The sequence below is a fragment of the Saccostrea cucullata genome, unplaced genomic scaffold (genome assembly GCF_032062105.1).
Source record: "Saccostrea cucullata isolate Sc308-1 unplaced genomic scaffold, CSIRO_AGI_Scuc_v1 ctg12339, whole genome shotgun sequence".
In the NCBI taxonomy this organism is placed as follows: domain Eukaryota; kingdom Metazoa; phylum Mollusca; class Bivalvia; order Ostreida; family Ostreidae; genus Saccostrea; species Saccostrea cuccullata.
In genome coordinates, this window is record NW_026928050.1 from 5,872 (window position 1) to 32,798 (window position 26,927).

At 34.4% G+C, this 26,927-nt stretch overlaps 2 protein-coding genes across 2 annotated transcripts; one reads left to right on the forward strand and one right to left on the reverse strand.

The window, feature by feature from the left end:
- Positions 1-17,726: 17,726 nt before the first annotated feature.
- LOC134276267 (transmembrane protein 45B-like) lies at positions 17,727-21,008 on the forward strand. The gene is made up of 2 exons (XM_062758526.1): positions 17,727-17,866; positions 19,754-21,008. The coding sequence occupies exon 2, from the start codon at positions 19,770-19,772 to the stop codon at positions 20,571-20,573; it is 804 nt and encodes a 267-aa protein (XP_062614510.1). The 5' UTR covers positions 17,727-17,866; positions 19,754-19,769; the 3' UTR covers positions 20,574-21,008.
- A 2,541-nt stretch (positions 21,009-23,549) lies between these two features.
- LOC134276268 (uncharacterized) lies at positions 23,550-26,910 on the reverse strand. The gene is made up of 4 exons (XM_062758527.1): positions 26,745-26,910; positions 25,985-26,130; positions 25,537-25,690; positions 23,550-24,061 (listed from the first exon to the last, which is right to left on the reverse strand). Exons 1-4 carry the CDS (start codon positions 26,903-26,905, stop codon positions 23,842-23,844), a joined length of 681 nt encoding a protein of 226 aa, XP_062614511.1. The 5' UTR covers positions 26,906-26,910; the 3' UTR covers positions 23,550-23,841.
- Between the last annotated feature and the right edge of the window lie 17 nt (positions 26,911-26,927).

The following is a 26,927-nucleotide window of genomic DNA, read 5'->3' on the forward strand; positions in this document are numbered from 1 at the left end:
GGGGCAATGTGCTATTCAATACAATGCAAGATCGGTCCTTGTAGCATTTATAAGGAAAGATAAGTAAAAAAATCCTGGTGGAATACCTCGCTAAACAATCGCTGAACCAACCTAATATATTTTTGAGAGGAGCCAATTTTAAATTGTCACATTTTTAACGATATTTTTAATTAAGCAGACTCTTCTCGTTAAATTTTCATTGAAAATCGTCACATTTTTAAGCAGATAAAATATTCTTAACTTTCCTTATTTGACGATCTACTATTTGAAGTTCAATATCTGGCAAAACATCGTGATTTATGAAATTGTACGAATCATTCGATCATCACTACTGTAAACAATGTCATTTGCCCCCAGAAATTTAGACTTTTCTCGACTCCCCCGCAAAAGAGCTGTAGTAAGTTAGATAACTGCGACGTACTCATTAGTAGTCGCGATATTACGTATTGCCGAGTATAGGACAAAATAAGCAACTCTTCACCGGCAGGCGGTGGCGTCTCCATACGAGTGAAAAATTACTGAAAATTCTAAAAAATATAATAAGTTTGCTACAGAATTTAAATTTTACAATGTTTTTGAATAAACAACTATATTTCTTTAAAAACTGGACACTGTGAAGCAATGAACAGGCATTAAAACTTAACCCCTCTTACCCGAATTCTTGCCGACTGAGTAATGAAGAGAAAAAAAATTAATATAGTTGCATTTTCTCCAGTTCAATATTTGATTTTTTTATTTCTATCAAATTAAGTGACTTTTCAAATTCTTTAAAATTAAAATAAATTCCTATTATTCAATCTGAAATGTTTTGAAGCAGCCTCCTCAATTATTATATATTTCTATCCTAAAACCTATTAAATTTGAAAGAGATTCTGAGCAAATTGCTAATGGCAACAGATTCTTAAGCAAATTCTTTGGAAGTGAATCTCCACTGATTTGGATTGCCAAACTAAAAATGGCAAAACTTTAATAACTGAACATATGCAAAAGAATTGAACTGGGCATATTGCTCAGGAAGCAGATGAATATATGACTTCGTTTCTATCCCAACACTTACATGCATACTGTTTTTTAAAGAAAAGTTGGAGAGATTCCAACCTGTGGCATATGGTATTTCCTTCATGGGTATTCGACAAGACATTGACGAAACCACAGATGCCTACATAGAAAGCGAAAAGGATTGGACTAGACCACGTATTGAGGAACAGTACAAGGTACAGGCCACTGTATCTGGCCTTAATCGAACTCATTCGCGGTAAAGTGCTAACCAGAAAACCTTAGACTTTCCAAGAACTGAGGAAGGCCATTCACTCCAGCATTTACACCCAACCAATACAAATAGTGAAATTTGAATAAACAATCGTTGTGCCATGTTAGCAAGGCAAATGATGAAGTTGACGAACACTTTAAAATCCCAAATTAATGCGATTCAGGATAAACAGTGACCAGGAACCACCAGCTCAACCCTACCCGCACCATGAGAGGCAAAACATCAAGGGAACCCCCAAACCGCCAAACATGACAGTGCACAGCAGACATGGCAGAGAGAGGGAGAGAGCTGCAAGGGATGTGGTGAGTCATGCAGTATTAGATATAGGTGTCCAGCATTTAACACCAAATGCACATGTTGTTACAAATGGCACCGTAATGAAAATGTCTGTTTCAAAAAACAAAGATTCTCCCAAAACAAACAAAACACCTTCAAAAAAAAACTAGTTAGAGATGCGTACCTGTCCCTAGCAAGGATAGGCATCCAATTAAGGTAATTCCACCCTCCTATGATGTCATAGGTTTTTGCAAAAAATGTTTTTTGTTTTAATTAATACCTGATAGAACAATATCTTTTGGAGTAATGCTTTTTAATAGGTGCAGTGATAAATATTGTAAAGTAAAAGAATTTAAAAATGCCTATTTTCTTGATTTAATCAATTATTCAATCTTTTAAAAATGTTGACAAGGTCAATAACTCCTTCTCAAGTCTCTTCATTCAGGCATTTGCTTTACTGTACTTCTATTAATGTAAAATAGTCTCCCTGATATTCACAATTCAGAAGTATCTTATATGTAGGAAGTATTTAGGAATTTCAGCAGCAGCAGAATTATGCATTTTTATCCAGTTTCTATATTTTTTTTTTATTACTTTTAAACAAAAAATGTTCAGTTTTTGTTGTTGACATATAGTTCTTTTTTTTTTCTGTCTCTTATCTTAAATAAAATGGCGCTTATACATTTTTAGCAATAAGTGAAAAATTTAGAGTATACTAAATGAAGAGAAATGCAGTTACTGTCTTAGCCATTAAATTGTGAGGGTGGAAAGCCCTTAACAGATCTTAAGCAATGAATCTGGATACAGTGCTAAAAAACCCCCCCCCCCAATTCTAACATGCATGTCTACTAGAAAATTTCCACCCATTCCCAAAACCCAATCCAATTCTCAGAGTGTTAGTCTAACACCAACCACTGCTGATCCTCCTAGCACACCAAACCCATTACCCCCAGACGCGGCTCAGCATGACGATACTCAGAATCACTTACACGACAACAATGCCCCAGGTGACATGGGATATATAGAACAATTAGATGATACAAATTCATTATCTTAATTAGGCCAAGAGTGATATGGCCAGATGGTCTGTGCTTTGTTTGACTTAATTATTGTTTATTTCAAATCATAATCTTAAACTCTGCTTGTAAATCATATAACTCGTGTCATTTGTTACTCAAAATTATCAATTATCAATCAATTTAAAATTTAATTTTTTTTTTTTTAACATTGGAGAGTTTAATGGGGCCCCCTTGTCATTGATACTGTACGACCCAACAGAAGTACAGGTCTGCAAATCGTGAGGTGGCTTTATTTGCCATTACCTATAGTCCCCCCAGTGGCTTTCCAGCAAGCACACGCACCTAAAGCGAGGGTGCGATTTTCTTTTGACCGTGTTGCGAGTGTAGCATATAATAAGAAAGAAAAGATATTGTTAAGTATTTTAAGTCAGTCTTTTTCTAAATTCATTGCTTATTTAATATTCTCAGTATTTATATAACCCCCGGGTACTCGTTCTATTTTTAGAATAGTTTGTTTACACCCGGTCACTCATTAGGAGTGACGGTCATTTGTTTATACCCCTCCTCCTTAGGAGTGATGGTCTTTTAGTTTATACGGGTATTATTTGATACGGGGACAGTCGTAATACAGTTTTGATATAGTTCTTTTGGGGATATATTCGCTAAAAAATTGTTTCAGGATAAATTATACAGTGTTTGATTATGATGATTTTGGATGATTCTTAACTATGATTATGTGAAAATAAAAGTTGAACCGATACTGACTTTTGATTTCCAAGGAGGAAGTAAATCCCCGGGGGCGTTTAAATACCTGGATTATGCATTGCGCGTTTACTCATATTTGACATAATATTGCTACCTCATAAACATGGATTAACTAAATTAAATCTGATAATTGCTCGGACGTTACAACTGGTGGCAGCGGTTGGATTTAACAATTTCGATGAGATATTTTTATTCCGGTAGGATATATTACGGTGATAATTCAGTGAATTTGTGAACTATGGATTTACCTAAAACGTTTCAACCAGAGACGTGGATATTTATGATTATGATGATTCGGGGAAATAAAGTGCTCATCAGGATTGAACCATTGATTTGAGGAAAATCCCAATGTTACAATATGTTCATCACAACAGAAAATCGAAATCGAAAGTAAAGAGATTGTGAGCCATTTCTACCGATGTCCGGCATGTGCTTGCCGTATAAGAAATTCACGTGTAACTTTATTAGATGTGATGTGAATAATGTAAATATTTTGTCAAACTGGATTTATTTGTGAGTGGTGTTTTGGTAGCACACATTGCAGTGATATTGACATTGCTATTCAAGCAACCTGAGATACACAAATTAGATATGGAAACTATACGAAGTGGGAAGACTCCTAGGGCCCTGCGAAGTTCAGTGCGAAGAAATTTGTTGACGGAATTTGAGGAAGCAGAAACTCCAATTTGTCGTACACCCGACTTTGATTTACGTACTCCGGGAACGGAGATGCAATTGACACCCGAAGTCGAACGTCCTAAGGGATGGGGAAATTTGTTAAAATTCTGGATATATGTAGTTCCTTTGTTTCAGTGATAGCTGTGATTTACAAATTTTTCCCTGGCAATTTTTGTGTTGGATTACTCGAGAATTCATACTCATGACAGGATCCATTCTGGGATGCATTGTGATAGGAAGTGAAATTTTGGGAAAACTATTGCCAACCGAGAACGCAGCTAGGGGAATTGGACAGCCTGTATCTAGTACTGTGCGAGGAAGTCAAACTCGACCGAGAGCGAGCAGAGGAAACAGATTTTTTCACATGTCGCACATGTTTCTAGCCAATCACCGGATATTATTAATATTCCTGTGAAACGAGTTTTTAAGGGAGATGGATCCACTATTTGGATAATTTTCATATTAGAGAATGTGGCAAGTTTGAATCGTGGAGGCAGCCAGGACGCATTCTTTTAACATTTTTAAGGGATAAAGCTGAAGCGTTTGTTTATGGATTCCCGGAAAAACTTTGGGACGTACAAGTCATTGAAAGAGGCACTAAATCAGAGATTTGGGCATACAGCGCTTAAGGAAAGTTATATAGCTGAAGCTAAGCTGCGCAGGAAACAGGACAAAGAAACATTCCGGGATTTCGGACAGGCCATTCAGGACTTGTATCTTCGTGCTTACCCCGAGAACAGAGAGTATGTAATGGAAAGCTCAATGAAAACTTTCCTGGTCTGTAGCGATAATAGATTCCCGCCTTGCAGATAAGCGAACACGCCCAAAATTTAGACGAAGCTGTTACAGCTGCTATGCAAGAAGAGTGCATACATTTTACCGAAAATAAAAAGCCCCATGTGAAAAAAAATCCAACCACAGGTGTACACAGTAACTGATGAACGGTATTTGGTAACAAAACATTAACTAAAAATGTCGATCATACGGTGAAAAGATGTTTTAATTTAACTCGTCTCAGCATTTGGGGAATTGTCCAAAGAATAGGCTATCGGAAAACAAAGGCAACCAAGATGTAGTATACCCGGAACAGGAATGTCAAATATTCCGGAGATGGAAGTCAGCGGTTAAACTCGAATCGACCGAGGTAGTAGGCCATGCGTCGGTCACCGCACAAAATAGGCCTAATAAAAAATTTACAGCGTCATGTTTCATGTTCTGAAACTCAAACAGATGTTGTAACGCACAAAGATTTCGGAGTTAAAACGAATGTGCAGAGTAAAATGACTGAAGATCTAGGAATGTCCACAGGAAATCTGGGATGAAAGTTAGCGGATTAGTGGAAGGCATCCGTTGGACTGGAAAATCAACAAAAGGGGTGGTGAATACGTTTATCACAGAGGAAGTGTATTATAGTATTCTTATTAGATAGACCTGTATTGGAGCTGTGAAAGAAATTAAAATGTATGGAAGGGAGTTGAAAACAATTGGAACTACAAAAATGATTCTTACTTTCGGAGGTATGAATGTTTATTTTCGCGTTTTCGTGGGAGGGTACAGTGTAATTTGCTTGGACGGATTTTTTTTACAAAATTTAAGGGCAGTGGAATTATGATAATAAAAGCCTAAGTTTAGCAATTTCCAGCTCAAGTGGGGAAAACGAACAAAGCTGCCTGGTAGCGTCTGTGGGAAATAGCGTTATTCCACCTAAGCATGAGGCTGTGTTAAAGTCAAAAGTGAATTACAGGACCAATATCAAAGAAGGAATATTAGTCCGATTAAACAATTTGTTCATAGTCATGGACTGACTGTTGCGCATACATTAGTGAACGCGGAAAATGGCGTTGTGTATGTGTGAGTATTTAATCCCGGGAATAGTGAAATTTATGTGAAGACAAATACGGAAATTGCATTATTAGCACCAGTGAGTTGTGTTTGTGATTCATTTCCATGGAGTGATGTGTGTAATGTCGAACCGGAAGTGTGTCCGATGAACTTCCGGATTTTCTATGGATGTGTTTCAACAAGGATATGAAAACCTGTCAGAAGAACAAGCAATGGAATTCAGAAAGTTTTTACTAGGACGTAAATCCGTTTTTTTGATCCTAAAATGCCTACGGAGCGCGCAAGAAAAGGAGAACATCGTATCAATCTTAGTGACGACAGCCCATTTAAAGATCGGGGAGAAGAGTTCCTATATTCAAACGAGAATATTAGATGCTGAAATTGAAAAGTTGCTAAAACAAGGATTGTTGAGAAATCAAATAGCCCCTGGTCCTTTTCCCCTTGTTTTGGTCAAAGAAAGATAAATCATGGAGATTACGTGTGGATTATAGGCGACTGAATGCACAGATAATTAAGGATGCATCCCTATCCCGAGAATTGTCGATGATCTCGACTCTTGCTGGGTGAGATGGTTTACCTCGCTGGATCTTAACATGGCTTCCACCACATTCCAATGAGGGAAGAAGCCGAGTTGAGGATACCAGAAAAAACGGGAAAATTAGGAGACCAGCCAGAATCAGAGACTAACTAGTTCTAGTTTATTTTCAAAGCGAATGGCTTAACCAGTTCTAGTTTATTTTCAATGCGAAGGCGTTGTGACCAATGCGGAATTCAACTTAATTCAATTAGTGCGTTAAACCAACACAAGAAAGAACAACATTCTTCGGTAATTGTGAAGTGTAATTTTTGCCAACGACCTTTTGGTAACTTTTTTAATCTACGGAGACATTTGTGTAATGTACATAGACTAACTATGGAACAGGCTAAGACTGAAATGACCAAGTGTGACAGGACAGAGATGACGCACAACACGATGAGTGAGTCGAGGAAACCCGTGTATGTAACAGTTTCAGTGACAAGTATAGTGACATTTTTTCTGAGGAAGCGTTTGAACTGGATACGAGAACGTATCGTCAGACGAAGAAGGTTGGAAAAAATGGTGAGACCCTAACCCGGAAGATCAGAGACACCGTGATTTCGTTAACCCTAATTAGTTCCCAAAGGAGTTTGGGAAAAATTTTTTTTTACTCGGTTTCTTTTTTTATTATTATTATTATTTTTTTTCTTATTTGTTCTCCGGTACTTTTTTTCCGGAAATGTTTCAGAAACTGTTCACTCAACTGACCTAAAACCTTTTTAGGGTTAATGGGTGTGTAGTGTAGGTGTGGGGAAAGAAGGTCATTTTGCGCGCATACGCATGCACGTGCGTGCGCGTGCAACTCGTGAAATGACTTTTATACGTAATATAGCTATAACTTTTACATTTTTCAATGAAATATTTGAAACTCATTATATAAAGATATATTAATAGTGTAGATAATGTGACACTGTCAAATTAGCACAAACTCACCCATGCGCGTGCGCTTGCTCTGATTGGCTAAAAAAAAATCTCAGTATTTTTCTGTTTTTTGACGAAATGCTTTAAATTTAAAAAATTAGTCATGAATGAGAATATCTTACAAGAAGATATAGAAAAAAATTCATGAAATCACGCGCATACACGTGTGCTGCAATCTGATTGGCTGAAACTTTAAATGACTATATCGCCTTTGTTTTTTTACGAAATGCCTTGAAATTTAAAACATAGTCATACATTAGGATGTCCTGCAATATGATATGCAAAAAATTTCAAGAAATTACGCGCATGCACGTGGCGCGATCTGATTGGGTGAAACTTTAAATGACTATATCTCCTTTGTTTTCTGACAAATGCTTTAAATTTAAAACATAGTCATTCATTTAACCACAAGGCGTAAGAAAAAAAACATGAAATCACGCACATGCACGTGTGCTGCAATCTGATTGGCTAAATTGAAATGGCTTTAACTCCCTTGTTTTTCAACCAAACAATGGGATTCAGAACATAGATAAATATGAGGGACTCCTACAAGAAGATATGATCATCATGCACGTGCACGCACGTGCGTGCATTTGGAACGAATGAAATTAGAAATACACTTGAATGAGTGATTTTTAATACTTTTGGACTGAATAATTTCATAAAAGTATATTACAGGTAATATGGCACTAAAAGGGAGTTGGGGAGGTTTGGGGCATCTGAAAGGGTTCCCGTTACAATTGATAGTTAAATTAACTGTTATCCATGGACTTTAAAAGTTGTAAACCCCCATGCGTTAAAGTCCCCAGTGAATTGGTTTGCCAACTTCGATGGAAATAATCACCGAAGTGCCCATAAATTAATAATCGCCATGTGCGCGTAGTGCACTCAGTGAACTCCATTTGTGATTTTTATTCAGGATACTGGATACTAGTACAATTGTGCCATTTTATTTTATTGTGTAAATATGACATTTTGTAAATATTTGACTGTAATTGAACGTGTTTTTTATTATATTTTAAACGTTTGAAAATGTTGTATATTTGTATGTACATAATCTTTGAGCGGAGTCAAAAATCTTAGGCGGGGGAAGTTGTTACGTATTTTTAAGTCAGTCTTTTTCTAAAATTTATTGCTTATTTAATATTCTGCAGTATTTATATAACTCCCGGGCACTGTTCTATTTTTAGAATAGTTTGTTTACACCTGGTCACTCATTAGGAGTGACGGTCATTTGTTTATACCCCATCACTCCTTAAAGTGTGGTAGTTTGTATATATACGGGTACTTATTTCATACGGGGGCAGTCGTAATACAGTTTTGTTATAGTTCTGTTGGGAAACTTGCTCAAAAATCGTTTCAGGATGAATTATAGTGTTTGATTATGAACATTTTGGATGATTATTAACTATAATTATGTGTAAATAAAAGTTGAACCGATACTGACTTTTGATTTCCAAAAACAAATCCCGGGGGCGATTAAATACCTGGATTACGCATTGCGCATTTACTCATATTTGACATATTATTGCTACCTGCAATAAACATGGATTAACTAAATTAAAACTGATAATTGCTGGGATTTACAATCAACCGATAAACAAGGGCCCAGGGGCCACAGCGCTCACCTGAGCACATCGGGCTTGTTTTTACCCCCCCCCCCCTTCCAGGCGTTCATCATTTGAACAAATTACAATCTACACTACCTGAGGATGATTCCATATAAATATCACTAATCATAGCTTTGAAGATTGAAAAGAAGTTTTTAAAAGGTTTCCCTATATGTCCCTATGTAAAACTTGGGTGGCCTTTTGGCCCCACCCAGCCCGGGGGTATATTTGAACAAACTTGAATCTACACTACCTGAGGAGATTCCACATGATTTTTATTTTCCTGGCCCAGTGGTTCTCGAGAAGAAGATTTTAAAGATTTTTCCTATATATTCCTATGTAAAACAAGGGTCCCCATTTTGGCCCCACCCTTCCCCGGGGGATCATGATTTAACAAACTTGAATCTACACTACCTGAGGATGATTCCACATGAGTTTCATCTTTCCTGGCCCAGTGGTTCTGGAGAAGAAGATTTTTAAAGATTTTTCCTATATATTCCTATGTAAAACTTTGATCGGCCATTTTGGCCCCACCCTTGCCCCAGGGGTCATGATTTGAACAAATTTGAATCTACACTACATGGGGATGCTTCCACATGAGTTTCATCTTTCCTGACCTGTGGTTTCTGGAGAAGATTTTTAAAGATTTTTCCTATATATTTCTATGTAAAACTTGGGTCGGCCATTTTGGCCCCCCCTTGCCCCGGGGGCCATGATTGAACAAACTTGAATCTACACTACCTGAGGATGATTCCACATGAGTTTCATCTTTCCTGGCCCAGTGGTTTGGAAAAGAAGATTTTTAAAGATTTTTCCTATATATTCCTATGTAAAACTTGGGTCGGCCTTTTTGGCCCCCCCCTTGCCCCGGGGGTCATGATTTGAACAAACTTGAATCTACACTACCTGAGGAGCTTCCACATGAGTTTCATCTTTCCTGGCCCAGCGGTTCTGGAGAAAAAATTTTTTTAAAAAATGCCATTGATTTTTAAGCGGTTAGCTAGCTAACCGCTTTAGGGCAGGGGCTAAAAAAACCCGGAAACTTCCATAAGGCGCTACCTATCAACATCGCTTTATCGCACGTAACCTTATCCTTCTGCAACCAAAACCGGAAACTTACAAGGCGCTACCTATCGACAACGGTAAATTCAGCAAAGCGCTTCCTATGATTTGTAACGATGGAGTAATATGCCCCCTGGTGAAAGATTGACAATATGCTGTGTACGAAGAGTGGCTATTATAACGATTATATCGAATTCTTATTAGTATTTACCAAAGCATTGACAATACTTAGAACACTAACTTCAAAGATCTGAGAATTTCGTCCTTATTACATGACATAGTGCGATCGCGATTTATAGCAACTGTTAGTTTATTTTTGAAAGTTGAACGATACGGTTAATTATACAGCAGGTTGAAGGTTATTACAGACTGCAAAAACATAAATCTCTTCGATCAAGTTTGATTTTCCTTGCCAAAGTATTAAGAAACACCATTTATTAAGTTAAGTAATACCTGAAAAACGAATACATCTGTAAGGTTTACACTTTTTGTAACGTTTTTATAAAAATAATTGTAGATACTTCCACAATGAAACGTTTGTTTTCTTCTCTTTTCTTCTATCTAATAAAAGGATTATAAAAGCTCTGCTTCCGGGTGATTTCTCTACCCGTCTTTGATATTAATATATTACAAACGATCATAAGGGATCACTTACTTTTAGTTTTGAAAAAAAAATAATGGGGGGCTTAAAGTAGTAAAATTAATTTTGAAAAAAAATGGATAAATATAAATTAATCTTAATCGGCATTGTTATCCTCTTCTAAAAATCAACCGACATTATTATTCACAGAAGAATGAGGTATGAAAAATCTTGGCAATTAGCAAAAATTTAAAATATATACTAATGCTTATTTATAAGTTTTGAAAATTTGATCAATTCCTAGGGAATGTATTATTAGCTGTGAAAATACTTTTTAAATTTCAATTTCTCCAATTTGTTGGGATTTTATGTTTTGAGGATTAGTCTTGAGAAGAATTAAATTAAAATACAGGTGTTTAGAGGCACATTGATAAAAAAATGAGTGTGTTAACCGACATATTGAAGAAAATGACACTGATAACTTCTTAAGCTACACTGACTTTTAGTGTACATTTGAAATTTTCAAATACTAGTATTGAAGCTGATTAGACAACTTCTTTTTCACATGTTTTATTTGAGAACAATATTGCATATAGAGTATATGGCAAATACATTATATGTCCTTATCTAGACATATTGTGCCAAGACTTCTTTTAAATGATTCTCATATACCATTTACTTTATTCAAACATTCACTTGTTTGAAAAGTCAATAAAGTACATTTCATAAAGCTTGATAATCGTGTTTACTCGCCAGTCTTCCCGTAGAAGTAGTAGTTCATAATATTTCTAAACGGAAGTATCTGTATCAAAATACAGAATGATCAATGATCGATTTAAGAAGAAAAACTGACTCCTGAAAGTTCAAGAGGTCAGATGCATCCTAGAAGAAGTAAGCATCCCTAATTGACCGGTTACACCCGCAGTGAGCCTACACATCTGGAGCTCTCTGATATCAATTCATTTACAAAGTCTCTGCTCAGCCATCCTTTTTTCTCTGACTAGCCAGCTGTAGATCTACACTACTCAAATCCATTAATCTAAAGAATTTTACTTGTCATTTTTTTAGTTGTTTGCTATAGTAGGTTTTCAAATTACCAATTTCAGATTCAATAGGATTCAATAGAGCATGAAAGACAATTAAATTTTCAACATCAACATAATTGTTTTCATCCAGAGAACGATTGGATTCCACCAAGAGAGAACTTTTAAAAATGCACGTCCTGTCTTTCAAACTGAAGAAATCTCATGTTTGAATTTTGAAACATGCATTTCAATCTAACTAAAATTTATTTAAATGTTCCAAAACCGCTACCGCTTCTCAAACATCTAACATCCCATTCGGGGTCACATCAGAGCGACCTTTCGATTATGAATACATGTACTAGTAAACACAAACACTTTGGCTATGTAGATTCAAGCCTCGGTAAACAATTCTCAAATTAATTCCACGGCTACATATCATCATTATTGATACTGTCTTACGTTGAATTAAAGTAATTTTGGAATAAATTTCATGTATAGTCTGCAGTCTGGCATCTGAACGTGAATAATGCAAACGAAAGAGCGCAAACTATACAAGATACCCCACACGTCATACATAACACAGCTTTTGCAATGCATATTTTGTTTACTACAAAACTCCTGGGTGTTTTGGTTCGGTGGTGAAAACAAGAATCCCATCTGAACTATAAGCCAAGATTTGGAGGAACCATTTTTCTTTTGGCTAATCGAAGATTCACTCTTACATGACCCCAAATAGGATGTTGTTAGATGTTTGAGAAGCAGTAGCGGATTCGGAACATCTGATTTTAATTAGATTGCATCCATCTGTGACATCAGTTTGGAACGTTATTGGTTTTACTATTAAGTAAAGTATTACAAAAACAGAATGTCTGTTTTTTTCTCTGATGGCATTGGACAAAGATATGCATACTTAAATATCATTTCATGCACTTTTTTCGGTACATATAAGATGAAAGCATGCTAACCGCTTTTCAGTACTTTCAGTACTTTGATTTCCTATGTTAGCCATGCAAAGAGCCGACACGATTAGCTTGTAATTTTTTATTGTCGATGTTCTAACAACATTTTGTCGTCTGGTCCTTCCGTTCTTGTTTCTGATGTACATGACTATTGTGTGTGTTTTAGAATCCTTTCAGGCTATTTCTAGAGAGAAAAAAATATTGAAAAGATGAAAGACAAGGTATGTTTGTTTATACATGTATGTTACCAATCCTGTTTCTCTCTCGTTTTCGAATTATGAAATTTTTTTTTAATACCACGACAATAACTAATAATGATGTTTTGTAAGTGCATTTATTTATAAACCGATTTTGACTGAATTATGTGGCCATGGAAACCATTATAAAGTGGAAATACATGTAATATCAACAATAAAGACATACATGTACATACAATGTATGTAGCAAAAACACTTGTTTCGCGACCATTGAGTTTCACCAAACTGTTTAAAATTTTGTCCATTTAACTCAAGTCGGAATTTAGTTATCTATCCATACAATTTCGATACTTAGTCAAGTGCTATGTTTCCGGATTATGTCCCTTTTCTCTGAGGTTTGTGACGGAAAGTATCCGATTGTTATTTTTATATTATCACTACATATTCATTATTCTATTGGAGGCAACGCTACCCCCCCCCTTTTTTTTAAATTAACATGATTAAGAATAAGTGCAATGATAAGATAGTTTTCGATTGACCTAAATTTAGCAAAAGTTACCTCCCGTTGACTGCCATACTGGAGGTTCATATGCTCATATTCCTTCATTGTTCAACCAATTTTAATATTTTATATTTCCGATTTTGAATTAGGAATCATTATTTATCTGAAGTATATAAATTTTTGGAAGCCTCCTTTATTTAAAAAAAATATCTAATAAAGATTTTCCACCAAATATTTCTGCTAATATTTTCTTAAACTTGGTAAGACAAAGAGGAAAACTCACCGAGTCGACCTCCAATATGGCGACCAACGGGAGGTAACTTTTGCTAAATTTAGGTCCATCGAAAACTATCTATAAATCAAGCACGTGTCCGGGATCTGAAAGTTATGCCCTGTTCCCACGGAAAGTTTTGCATTAACATAATGCGAATTAAACAAATGAGAATTAAACTAACACGAATATAATTGCGTAACACGAAAGCTAATAAGAAATAAACTAAAATTTAATTTATACAAAAAGGGCTATTCAGTAAGGTTATTATGATGTCATTTACAAATCGCGTTACCTCATGCAGATCGATCACATGTCATATACTACTGATATAGTGCCTGAAACCGCCAAACCTTAAACAATATGAGCTGCAACTTTGATGTTGGAATTTTTTGTTGCAAAATTGTAAATGACTATTTGAATGGCAGAAAAAAGAATGTTTATAAACTTCCGTTGATCATATACGTAAGAGGTATTTATAATCTTTGATTGAATCAAAATTGCATTATTGACGTCCTGTACAATAATGATTTCTTATATAATACTGTATATTCGATTGTAAAGAAGTCTTTCTTCAGAAACAATTCCAGGCGCGTAGCCAGCGTTGAAATAAAGTGTACGCAGAAAATGGTCGGGGGTCTGGGGGCCGTCCTGAGGCCCCCAGTGTGGGACAAGGGGCGAAGCCTCCGGAAGCTCCTGGATTTTACGAAAATTTTCATTCATTTTCCTTTAAAAGAAATCACGCTACATCTCTTTCACAAGCAAACACTTAGCTAAGTTATACTTCCATGGATACATCAGGAAGAGAAGGATAATTTGATCAAATTAATTTACGAATATATTGGTATTGGAAAAAAAGTTTCCAAGTATGACAAGATAAAACAGAGAAGCAATTTAAAAATCGTTTTCATTGGAGTTTAAATATTTAAAAAAAAGGGGTAGGGTCTTATTTTGATTACCTTTATATTCTGATAGCTTAAACAATGTGAGAATGCTTAAGTGATATAATTCTATAAGTTGGTAACATCAGTAAAAGAAGATATTCATAAATGATCTATATTTTTACTTTGTTCAGTAATTTGAATTTTGCCATTTTTTTTTTGTTTATCAATATTTATTCATTACTTCAACGGAAATTTTTGTATAGTCGTCCGAGACCCTTGTAACTTTTTCTTTAGATCAATGTCACTTAGATCGCTTTCCTTCATTAAATACACGTATTTGTCCGGATAATCAGGATTACATGGATTAACAGTTGAAAATTTTGGTTCAACAATATTTTCTTAATCAAGAATTTTGGAATTCATTTTATAAAAGACTGGATTTAAACGATGTTCTGAACAAAATTTGTATAAAAAAAAGAACGTAAAATAATTTGAAAGACAGATAGTGCCTCTTTTTCTCCGAATAAATATCTCTCTTTCTTTTTTATTCCTTTTTCTTTCTTTTCTTTCTTTCTTTCCTTCTTTTTTTTTTTTGAAAATGATGTGTACGCACTTGCGTACTTGCGTATAGGCAGCTACGCGCCTGAATTCCATGCTTTATTTTAGTCTAATTGATCAAAAAAGGTTCAATTTACATACAAATTTATCATAATAACATATTTTACCAGCAAAATATTTTTTTTTTAAATGCAGCTCATATTGCTTTAAAGTTTGCATTTTACATAGTTAGAAAGAGTTACAGGTATCGAGGACGCTTTCGATTTACTGCATGTTTTATATGGAAAGTTGAATTTTTAGTTCATATTGTGGATTGAACGGGGATGTTCAAGTTAGATCTTACCTGACACCGGTAAAAATGTGTAGTCTAGCTATTGATTGATATTAAATGTGACACATACCCCCTCCCGAAATCTAAGATGGCAAGTGTCGTACATATTCATTCTTTCACAAACAGAATAATATGATATTTTAATAAAAATAATCTAATTGCACCGAAGGCTATTTAGAGTATTTTTTTAAAACTCCAAAATGATACTGACTATGGTACTGATCTTTATTTGTATATCACTTAGAAGAGAAAGACAAAAGTTTAAAAGAAAATACTATAGTTTTCTAAAAACTCAAGCTTTCTGATTTTCTTGTTTTGAAAAGATCCACCATGTCCACCAGCTACTCATAGGAAGAGTTGTCTTTTCCTTCCCTACATATTCTCATTAGAAAATCCAGACTAGACGAATTAAGGCAGGTCCACCCTTTTACGGATCCGGTTTTAATTTTACACACCAATATAAAATTTTGATTATCCTTGTCTATTGAAATAAAATCTTTTTAGATGATTAAAAATGATTTAGCAAGTATATATTTGTTTATTATAGTGTCATTGTGCACACAAAGCATTTAATGTACATTATTTATAGGAATAACCACTTTGCACTCTGTCCATAGGATCTATATGTAATTTAGTACATACACAGACAGAGAATTCTTAATTGCCGTTATGGACCTAAAGCTTTTGATTTTTTTTAAACAAACTAACTTGAGATCTATTTATCTTTAATTTTTAGCCTATATCATCTTTTTAAATTTACTTTTTTATAAGTTTTGCGAAGAACGATTGAAAAAATAGATATTCCAAAAATGGGGGTATAGGTGTTCAAAAGGCTCTTTTGTAAAAATTTTCTGGTCAACCATAATAAAGTATGTTTTTCTGCTAACCTAAGATATAATTCTAAATAATGAAATCATAATTTAATAATTGTGAAGAAAAAATAGCATATAAACATAAAAGATTTTGAGAAATATTTAAAATAAAGATATTTTGAGCTTTTTTCTATGAAAGATTTTGACACCATCAACATTAATTTTTAGTGTTTTCAAATAGAAGTTTCAAATATTTTCTTGACAAATGAATATTTATGATTTTCCTTTGTTTTTACAATAATTGGATGTGATTTGGTACATAGCTAAATAAAATATGATGTTACACTTTTATATGTTGAATTTTGGCTGTTGAATTTTTAGAGGTATATACTCTGGGACATGTTGCATGAAAATTAACCTGCAAAGATATGTTTTTTATGGGTATTTTAGTTAGATTATGACTTATTCAAGATTTTCAAATAAAAAAATAAACAGTTTGACAGAAAATTCTGAAAGTACGGACCTACCTTAAAAGTTACCTCCCGTTGATCGCCATATTAGAGGTCGACTCGATGAGTTTTCCTCTTTGTCTTACCAATTTTAAGAAAATATAGCAGAAATATTTGGAGGAAAATCTTTACTAAATTTTTTTTTTTAAATAAAGGAGGCTTCCAAAAATTTATATACTTAAATGTGTGCATAAGGAGTTCATCCCCTAAATTAAACTAAACTAAACTAAATCCCCTCTCAACAGTAGCTGTTGGGCAAGTAATTACGCAACCCAGATAACTTCAAGCAACTGTATCATTTTTGTGGAGATTTTATTCAGGGCCCTCTGTGTTTTAGACTGTCTAAGGATGTTAGGTATCGTGGTATGCAGTCCTTCGTCCGAAGCTGCTATCTTTGAATTATAACAGGGCATTAGTATTTTATTATTTTAAATAAAGTCACAATTCTAAATTAGACAGTTAAACTTTTTTTAATCATGCAAAATTTACAACTCAGTGTTACTAATATAATAATATCAATGAAATAATTCATACTTTCAAATTATGCTTCCAAGGATAAATCTGATGTAAGGAAAAGTAATGAAAAACAATTTTTTGATCAACTAGTAATTATTGCGTTATAGAGTTGAAATATATTAGTAATGTAAAACAGTAAACCAAAACCTTGTAAAACATCAACTGAAGTGAAGATGTCCCTAACGCGCTAATGGCGCTATCGGGGCACGATAATATTGCAATAGACCGGGACAAGACAGGAAAACTTTTTGAGGGCAATGCATGATTGTATGCAGATTCCTCCAACAAATCACATGCGAGGTTTGTATGGAGCGTACATGTAGTGGAGTCACCCGAGGGGTTGCCGATTGAAACCTATCTTAGGCTATTCGGTTATATTACACGTTTTGTGAAAAATATATTGTTGTAAATCTTATAACCTCCAGCAAACATGTAATTATTTAAAGTACAACACAATCAAGTACATAGCAATACTTCCCTAAAGGAACAAAATCGTTGAAGAAAATTAAGATGTACATGAAAGTGAAAATGTTTCCTTTCCACTTAAACGACTTGCATCATTCAAACTGATTTAGCGATACGATGCTCTTCACCATTCAGATGTGATTCAATGCGCATCCTGTCATCTTATAGGAGCGGATACTGTTCGGAGAGATTAGAAGTATAGTTTGAACATTAGATTGTGTAGAAAGAGTCGGAGTAGTAAGTTACATTTATTTATTGATTTCCCATTTTTTAAAATTTATATTTTACTCTTTTTGATTTATTTTCATTGAGATGTTAAACATTGTGTTTTTGAAATGTAATAAGTTATCCCAATACTAGATAAGCACACGGACACAATTCTACATGTATTGTATTCGAAAGATATAGAAAAACTATAGCTAATGCTAGTAATAATAATGTCAGTGTTTCAGTATACATTTAAAGTAAATTATTGAGGCATTTCTCGTAGAGTCAAGTCTATTTCCTGAGGCGAAGTTTGCCCCCCCCCTCTCTATTTCTCTATCTCAGTACATGCTTGTTAGCAGTCAGCCTACAGAAGTCAGGAAGTTACGTCATACGCTTATTCATTGCTTACGATGACCTCATTGTTATCCGCTTATGGATTTAAGGATATTATTCCCCATTCTAATTTGGTAGCTCTTGTCCACCATAACAAATAAAGAAATATTTCATTCATACTTATGCTAAGTATATAGGTCTAGATGTATTTGACACTTCAAGTACAAGGTGTTGCCATGTTGATCTGCATTTGATAAAAATTGATTTGACAAATGACAAGCAGCTCTGCAGGAAGCATTTTCAATTGAAAGGAAAGAAGGGGGCACATCCAATTACTTAGGAGGGTTGCAATTAATGTCATCAGACGTTTTTAAAGTAGGGACACAGGCATACAGTAGCTACTTTTCTATAATATAATACATCTATATATCGGGAAAATTATTGAAGATCTTTGCCTACCCCCGTTTTCAGGGCTATGTAGGATATGTGGTAGTTCTGACCTATTAGATGTTATGAGCATGTAAACGTGGTATTTCTGACCCACAGGTACAGGTACTTGTGGATAGGAACCCCTCTCACATTATTCCCATATTTTGGATATTGGGGGAGGGGGGGGGGTTCCTGTGAATCCTGTCCACACGTACCTGTTTTATTCTAGCCAGTATATTGGATTATATGTAAAGCTAAGGTCATTTTTCCCTCGTATTTTTTCTTTAATGGTGTGACAATGCAGCAGGAGTACCTTTGCTCCATAAACTTACAGTTGAACTATTGCAAAATTTACGCAATAATTCAAGTGAAAGACCCATGTTTTAATTGAATTCCTTACAATAGATGGTCTAAAAGGCAACCTTTTTGAAAATTGAATCTCTCTCTCCCTCTCTCTCTCTCTCATTTAAAAATGTAATATGTCATATGTATATTCATTTGATTCAAGGGGTTCTGAAATTTAGAATAATGTAAAAAGCCTATTGTTCATTATTATTAAGAAAATATTGAAGCGCTATTGAAGCGCTACTCGTACATAAACCCTTACACATTAAAAGACACATATCAGAGAAAAAACACGAGGGAAAAATGACCCTAGCTTTACATATCATCCAAAATGATAATGTACATACTGTATAAGGTGATATTGTGATGTAAAAGATACTTGAAATACGTATTGGCCACACCCATAGAATTGCCGGGTATTAATATATACACCATTAATGTAGTATATCATAAAATTGTTTTCCTGGAAAACTATATATTTATGTCTCTTGTTGATTGATTTTTTTATAACCAAGGTTCATGTAAAGAAAAAATCTCATCGAAAGAAGAAAAAAACAATACCACTGTTTAAACACTTTGTCATGCAAAAAACACATGAAAATAAACCAGACGCTATAACACGTTGTATATCAATATAATCGGTAACACGAGACTCTCAGTAAGTAAAAATAACAATAATCCATGTATATACGGAGTATTTCATAATTTCATATCATACATGTGATGTTTAATTTGAATCCCTCCTGGAAAAAGTGTCAAATACGTAGGCAAAGCATTGATATTAAATTCCAAACGTGCACTTCTTTTCAGACCAGGAGAAGATAACATGGGCAGCTTCATCGGCCATGCGTACCCGGGCTCCATCTTCCTGCTTCTGGCTCTTTGGTGGACGATACAAATGCTACAGCGGTACTTTCGGTGCAGAAAGTTTGGTACGGAGTATATGGCAACCGTGATGCATAAAAGTTATTCCCTTCCCAAAGTTCCAGTTGAACCAATTTTAAAGATATCTCTCATATTGTTTGGAATCGTCGGCGAAATTATCCAAGGACATCTAAATAACGAGTTCGCTCCTAAAAACTGGCACCATGCAACCATGTTTATGTTTTTCGGACTTTCCGGATTAATAGATATGCTGGTTCACTACGATTTCAAGCTCCCCAAAAACGTAGACTATGCAATTTTCATACTCTCTATTGCCGTTGAAGGTTTTTTATTTTTCTGGCACGTGCACGGAAGGGAACCAGTTGATGTGTGCGTGCACAAACTCTTAGTGTTCGCCATTTTTCTTGCATTTTGTGCAACCATGGCAGAAATGTGCTTTCCTTACAGCATTTTAGCCTCACTAGCGCGACCATTCTTCTTTTTTCTGAAAGGAACATGGTTTTGGCAGATTGGTTTCACCCTGTACGGTCCATTTCCGGTATCTAGCGGAGATAACCATGACCAGATGATGATCGCGGTCTATTTCACGTGGCATGTGGCTGCCATTTTCCTCTTCATGTTTGCTCTGGGTATCGTGGTTTTCTCTTTACAAAACCATGGAAGCGGGTATACAAGAGTGTCCTGTAACGAAGAAAGGGTCAGTCTTGTAGAGAAAGACAGTGTAGAAAAAAATATCGAAACATGACGAGGAACACTTGCTTACCTTTACCAAGTCATGTGTATTGTAGTACAATGTAGTAATGAAATGTAAGTAATGTAGTAATGAAATGTTTGTTAGTGCAAATTTTATGTTTACGGCCATTATTAAATGTTCACTACCCTAAAATGTGTTTATATGGTTTGTATTTAGAAGGAATTAATACTAGTACACGGTGCATATTTAAGTGTTGTTTACTGTCACTAAAGGTACATTGTATAATTACTGTATGTAGATCCAATTCAGCTAAAAAGCCTGACGAAAACCTTGTACATTCATTGATTTAATTAATTTGTAGCCCTGTCTGCATTAGACATACGTGTATCAAATGACTCTTATCTTCAGACTTATCTTATTCATGTACATGTATTTTTGAAATGGGCCACTATTATTTTTATTATTCAAATTACCAGTATATGTTTTAATATCCTGTTTCTCAAATCTTATTTGAAATGGACCATGTGATATCATATTACTATTAAATATTTTAATATAAAAATTTCAAATATATGTTCAAAAACATCAATTGAACAAAAATAAAGAGTTTTATTTGAAAAAAAAAGTTAGAAGTTTAAAATATTTATTACTCTAAAAGTGTATTTCAACGTTTTTTTTTTTATTTATGGAAAACATTGTAAATGTGTTTTTGAGGATAAATCTATGAAAAAAAGACATAAAAATATCATTGGGCCTGGGGTGGATATTCGAGGGGGATGTTCCTGTCCACAAGCACCCGTGGTATCCACATCTGATTAACACCACTTCTAAAATAAATCTGTAGTATTCAATACTCGTTGTATATAGTGATCGGGATGTCCATCCTTCCGTAATTCCGTCCTTCAGACGTATTTCGGGTCTCCCAGATCAAATTAAAAGCAATGATTTTAATGATTTTGCCATAAATTATAACCATATGGGAGGCGGGGGTATCATTTAGTGAATTTAGTACTCCAGTACCTCTAGTGTTAATTTTCTAACGGGGAGTAAGAAGAACAGGTTTGATTAAACATTTACTGGAACTCCTTCAGTATGTAGCTTTTTTGTAAGGATATGAAGTTTCGGAATCCGTTTAAGTACAGTAATTCATTCAACTTATAATAGTTTCTACTAGCCATTTTCCGTTAAATTTTTGAAAATGAAATTTAATACTGACTCCTGATTTCAGAGAAATTAATTATTCTTCTTATAATTATTGGAAAAGTACCCATGAGTAGAGGTTAAATTCAAGTTAATCATTAAATAAAATGAAGAGCATTGCAAACGGAGGCATAGTTGTTGTATACCTGCTTTGTCAGCTAGATAAGTATTAAATGAATAGTGTACATGTAATGTTTGCGATTCTTTTCTCACTTTGGGATTATTGATGGCAGAAGAAATGCGTCATTGCGCGATTCTCACGTTGATACATGTATCAAATGAAGTTAAAACCTTATTTTATTTAGCCATATTTATTAGTACATGTACGACAGTATTTATTCAGAGATAATTTTTCGGCGCTCACATGAATCTGTACTAGAACATGGAGCTAAAGATCAATATTTAACAGTTCTAAATCCGCTTAACAACAGGACACCTGGTTCATGAACAGGTCAATTAAAACATGTGTTTGTATAACAACGCATCCGCCAGAATATCAAAACAATGACAAAATAAGTAATTTTATTTTTTATGGTTTTATTTTCGCATATTTTCCCACAGGTTAAATATATATAAATAAAAGGCAAGAAAATATAATCAGAAAACAAGCTGTGAGTAGAATGTATAAAATGAATACTTACAGACACTCAAATATTTCACATGCCCAATAAACTTGAATAAACAAACAAAAGAAATCTTTAAAAAAAAAAAAAACCTTTGCTGAAACAAACAAAATATGTCCAACAAAAAACTATTTGGTTCCTGCATAAAATAAAATAATTGCTTAAAATTCAACAACAAAAAATTAACTAAAATCGGATAGAGAAGACTTTTGGTTCAAAAAGATAAACAATATAAAAATATATTATGAAAAGGTAAAAGAAAAAGCCTAATTTTTTCTTCAATACAGACTATAAGCATTTGAACAAATATAACCCAAAACAATTAACTCTCATCTGAACTGAAATAAAAAAAATAATGCATGAAGAATGGGGCTGATTTTTCATTTTCACATTCACTTCACATTAAATTACTGTTTCCTTCACTCTTATGTTAAATACATTGTAACCCTAAATTTCATATAAAAGGTTTTTGCAAAGAAAAACATATTTTTTTCATCTGTATTAAACTTTATGGACAAGCATTATATGGTACTTCCATACTCTTCACAAATCATGTACAATTCCAGGTTCCCATTCAAACGCACTAATACATGTAGTTGATTATTATTCAACATTGCCTTAAAAATTAAGTACTTGTTTCATAAAAAAGTAGGGACATAAACAGATATTTCCATAAATACCTTGTCAATACTTCAAATGTTTTATTTGCAAAAACAGTGGTAGGAAAGAATATATCAAAAGGTAAAAAAAAGATGTCCAAACAAATTCAAATTTCAAAATAATGTCATCTGATTTACTTTCAATTGTCTTTGCCCCCCCCCCCCCCCTTCTTTTCCCCTGTAGACATTTTTTTTTTAACTATTGAAAAAGAAAAAGTACATTGAAAGGCTGGTTCCCACAACCCCCACTTTTACATGCAGTATGGTCAAATAAGGGTTATGTACATTTTCTCATTTTATAAAAAAAAAAGCACTGTTTTCAAGCAAATTGATTTTTTGCCCCTCTCCCTCTCCTTTATTACATGTACCTATGTAGCCATTTTTGTCATTCTTTTAATTAAGCACTTATCCATGTGTTTTATAGAACTTTCCAACACTCATACACAGAATAGTGTGTTATGTCCTTTCATGAACATAATAATTCATAAGCATGTTATATGTTTATGCAACACATTTGAAGATAAAATAAAAATGTTCTGAAATAAAACCTTCAGTTATTCCATACACAGATTAAAAAAATCTTTTATCCATGGTAAGAAATTATGTTACACATTGAGAGAAAAGCCACTTTCTCACTTTTAAAATTGCACACATCCAAAGAATAAGGAGGGCTTTGTATAATGAGCGTAGTACGAGTTATCTTTCTTCCATCACATCTTCGAAATCGAAGTCCCCTTGTAAACTTGCTACACCGGAATTCTAAGTTTGTTCACATTGTTCTCCGAATATCGATATTGGAATGTTAAATCCAAACACTGACTACATCTTGATTTTTAATCATGATATCTTCATCCATGCCACGAAACACATTAAGCAGGCAGTTAGTGCAGATAAACTAAGGGACTGGGTCCTTGCTGAGCTCCGCGGCGCGAAGCTGTAGTCTCTACAAATGGGTGGCGTTAGACCACTATTGAAGTCTGTTAAAACAGCTTTGATATCCTCCCCACAATGATTTCCTATCTGTGTGCTGTAACAATGGTTTGAAACCTGGAATATGCTGTAATAAAAACAAAATAATATTAGTGGGTCGTATTAATGTATGAAAATATCGTTGTGTAATTTCGCAAACCTTCAAAGCAAAAAGTAAAGTTACTCGATAATTTCACTGAAATTCAGTTTTCTTTTTCATCGTAATAAGCTGAAGCTACCGGTATGACCGTATGAGAATATTTCTTTTACAGTAAATTTAACTTCAGTGTATTTTATACATAGATAATAAGAGAATGTGAGTTTAATTAAGTTTAGCAATTTAATTTTTAAACGATGTCCTTCCTGTTAATAAACGAAAGAAATCTATACTCATCAAAGGCAGTTGGTTTAATTTACCATCATTATTTTGTGACTTCACCAAATCAATGATATGGAAACATATAATACCTCTACTTCACAATTAATGACACAATTTAATAGGAAGAACGGATATTGGAGCCCCGTATCGAAGATGAGTCTAAAAGTTTAATGGGGCCAAGAATATTTTTGTGCGGTAATACCAGTTGTATCTTTTATCATTAAGTCAGGCAGCAAGAACTGCTAAATGCGATAAACTTTCATTTTATTTCCAGGTATTAAAATAATGATCGAAATTACACGGAGAATTTGCATTTAGATTTCCTACGCAAATATGAGTTAATAAAGCATGTCATTGATTTGGAAGTTTTAAAAATTCTGTTTAATATTAATTTGCAAAAATGTCTTTTCAATCAAACTAACGAAATCGTTTTATTTCTCTGGATGCACGATGTTTTTTTTTAAGGTACCCCTCTCCACTTTTATTATTCCCATGAATCAAAATTTATAAAAACTTTTAAATGAGAAAACACTTGCTGTGACTTTCATTTCAGTTACTTCCATTTACTAGTATATGTCGACTTGATATATAATGGTAAACTTGAAATAAAAGCTACCACAGAGTTTGCCAATCTGTTTCACGTATTATTGGGATGTTTTACTGCCATGAACAGATGATACTTACAACTAACAACTAAGCTGTATGACAAACTAGATAACTTTAGTTTTTCCAATGTCAATTTCCCTTAATTTTATAGTTATTATGTATTCCGCTGAAAACTGCATGTGGAGTTAACATCTCCCGGTTTGTTCAATACCCAAAAGACCAGACACTGCTGAGGCACGCTACTGACAAATGAATTGATGCTACATACAAAGACTTCAATAATCCCCTTGTTCCACTTTAAACATAGAGACCGATCACTGTTCCTTATCTTTGCCTTTTTCATTAATGCTAAAGCAAAAGACTATCATGTCAAAAATCTTAAAAAGTCCTTTGTAGTGGTGTTTAAAAGAAAAAAAACTCTGCATGGGAGATTGATAACATGGCTGAAAGACAGAGACAGACGGACAGAAAGACAGCTAAACAGTTAGACAGACAGACAGCCAAAACCCTGTTAAAGTCCAATCTGTTTTACAGGTATAGCACTAATAAACAGTAAATAAGATTCGGTAAATACCCACCCACATATACTCTTTACATATTTTTCTTCGTCTTCACTGATGCTGTAGGTCACGCCAGCTTCGTTGGAAATTTCGATATCTTTATGTTTGCTCTCCGTGCATTTCTGGATTTCGGAGTTTTGCTTTGTGATGCAGTCAGCCTTACTAATATATACTGAAAAAGACATCACAATACCTTGACACTGTTTTAACAGGTAAAACGAAAACTAACACTATCGGGATTACTAGTATATCTAGGCAATGAATGACAGAATGAGTAGGATCAGGCGTACAAGCATACAGCTGGAATTTTACAAGAGCTGCATGAGTATAGAAGCACTGGAAAATGAACGGATTCATGTTTCAATATCTCTAACATAAATTATTATATTAAATTATAATTTTCTCTATATATCCATCGTTATTATTATTAAGATCAAGATAAAATAGGTATTAAAAAGATCCTTACGTGACATGCTATGACAAAGTCTGTCAAATCCAGCTTCCCAGGCATTAGGGTCAGCGTATTTTGTCAACATCTCTAATTTGACCGGATCTTTACACGATTGATGTAAATTTCTTAAACAATTCACCGAATCCCTAAAGTTTCCATTTCTAAACGAAAAAAAAAAAACATTCATAATTCTGATTGTATCCAAAGAAACCTATGCTAGATTTTTTTTTTCATCTTTTAAACTTCGTGTAACTTAGAAATATCCCTATCCCTATGGGCCGACCTTGACTCATTTAAAAATACAATTCTCAGTTAACCTTGGACGTTCAGTAGGGCGTGAGTTTATCGACACTACGTAATTAGCGTCTCTCACATGGAGAACAGATTCTTATTGGTTAAGAAATTAATTATTATAACATCAAAAAATTTTAATTATTGTTGACAACGATGAGACGCCTTATGCCCCACCTCTTTGCCGTACGAAACGCTATCATTCGATCATTGCTACACTCGTTGACATTCGCCAGAATGTATATTTCAACAATGTGAATGAAAGGCTGTGTAAATTTCAGACGCTTAATAGGTAACATTTGAGAATACCACGCCTTACTGATAGTCCAAGGTTAACTGAGAATTGTACTCAAAGGAAACAGCTCAGTAATCAAGACTACACAATCAGTAATTAAGACTATACACACAAATTACTTTGACCTTATCATAAAACACTGTACATATTCGTAGAATTGCTTGGTCAAACCGTATAACATTTACATACTCGCAGAATTGCTTGGTCCTATAGATGTCTGCGGGGCTTATGGTGACCTTGGCATTCTCCCCATCTGTCAGATTGTGGAGGCACGTGAGGGCTTCTTTCAGGGCGTTATTCTCAGGGCACGTGCCAGAGCACGTGACGCTCATCAGCCAGAACAGCATCATCACTGTCGTGTCTGTAAAGTAT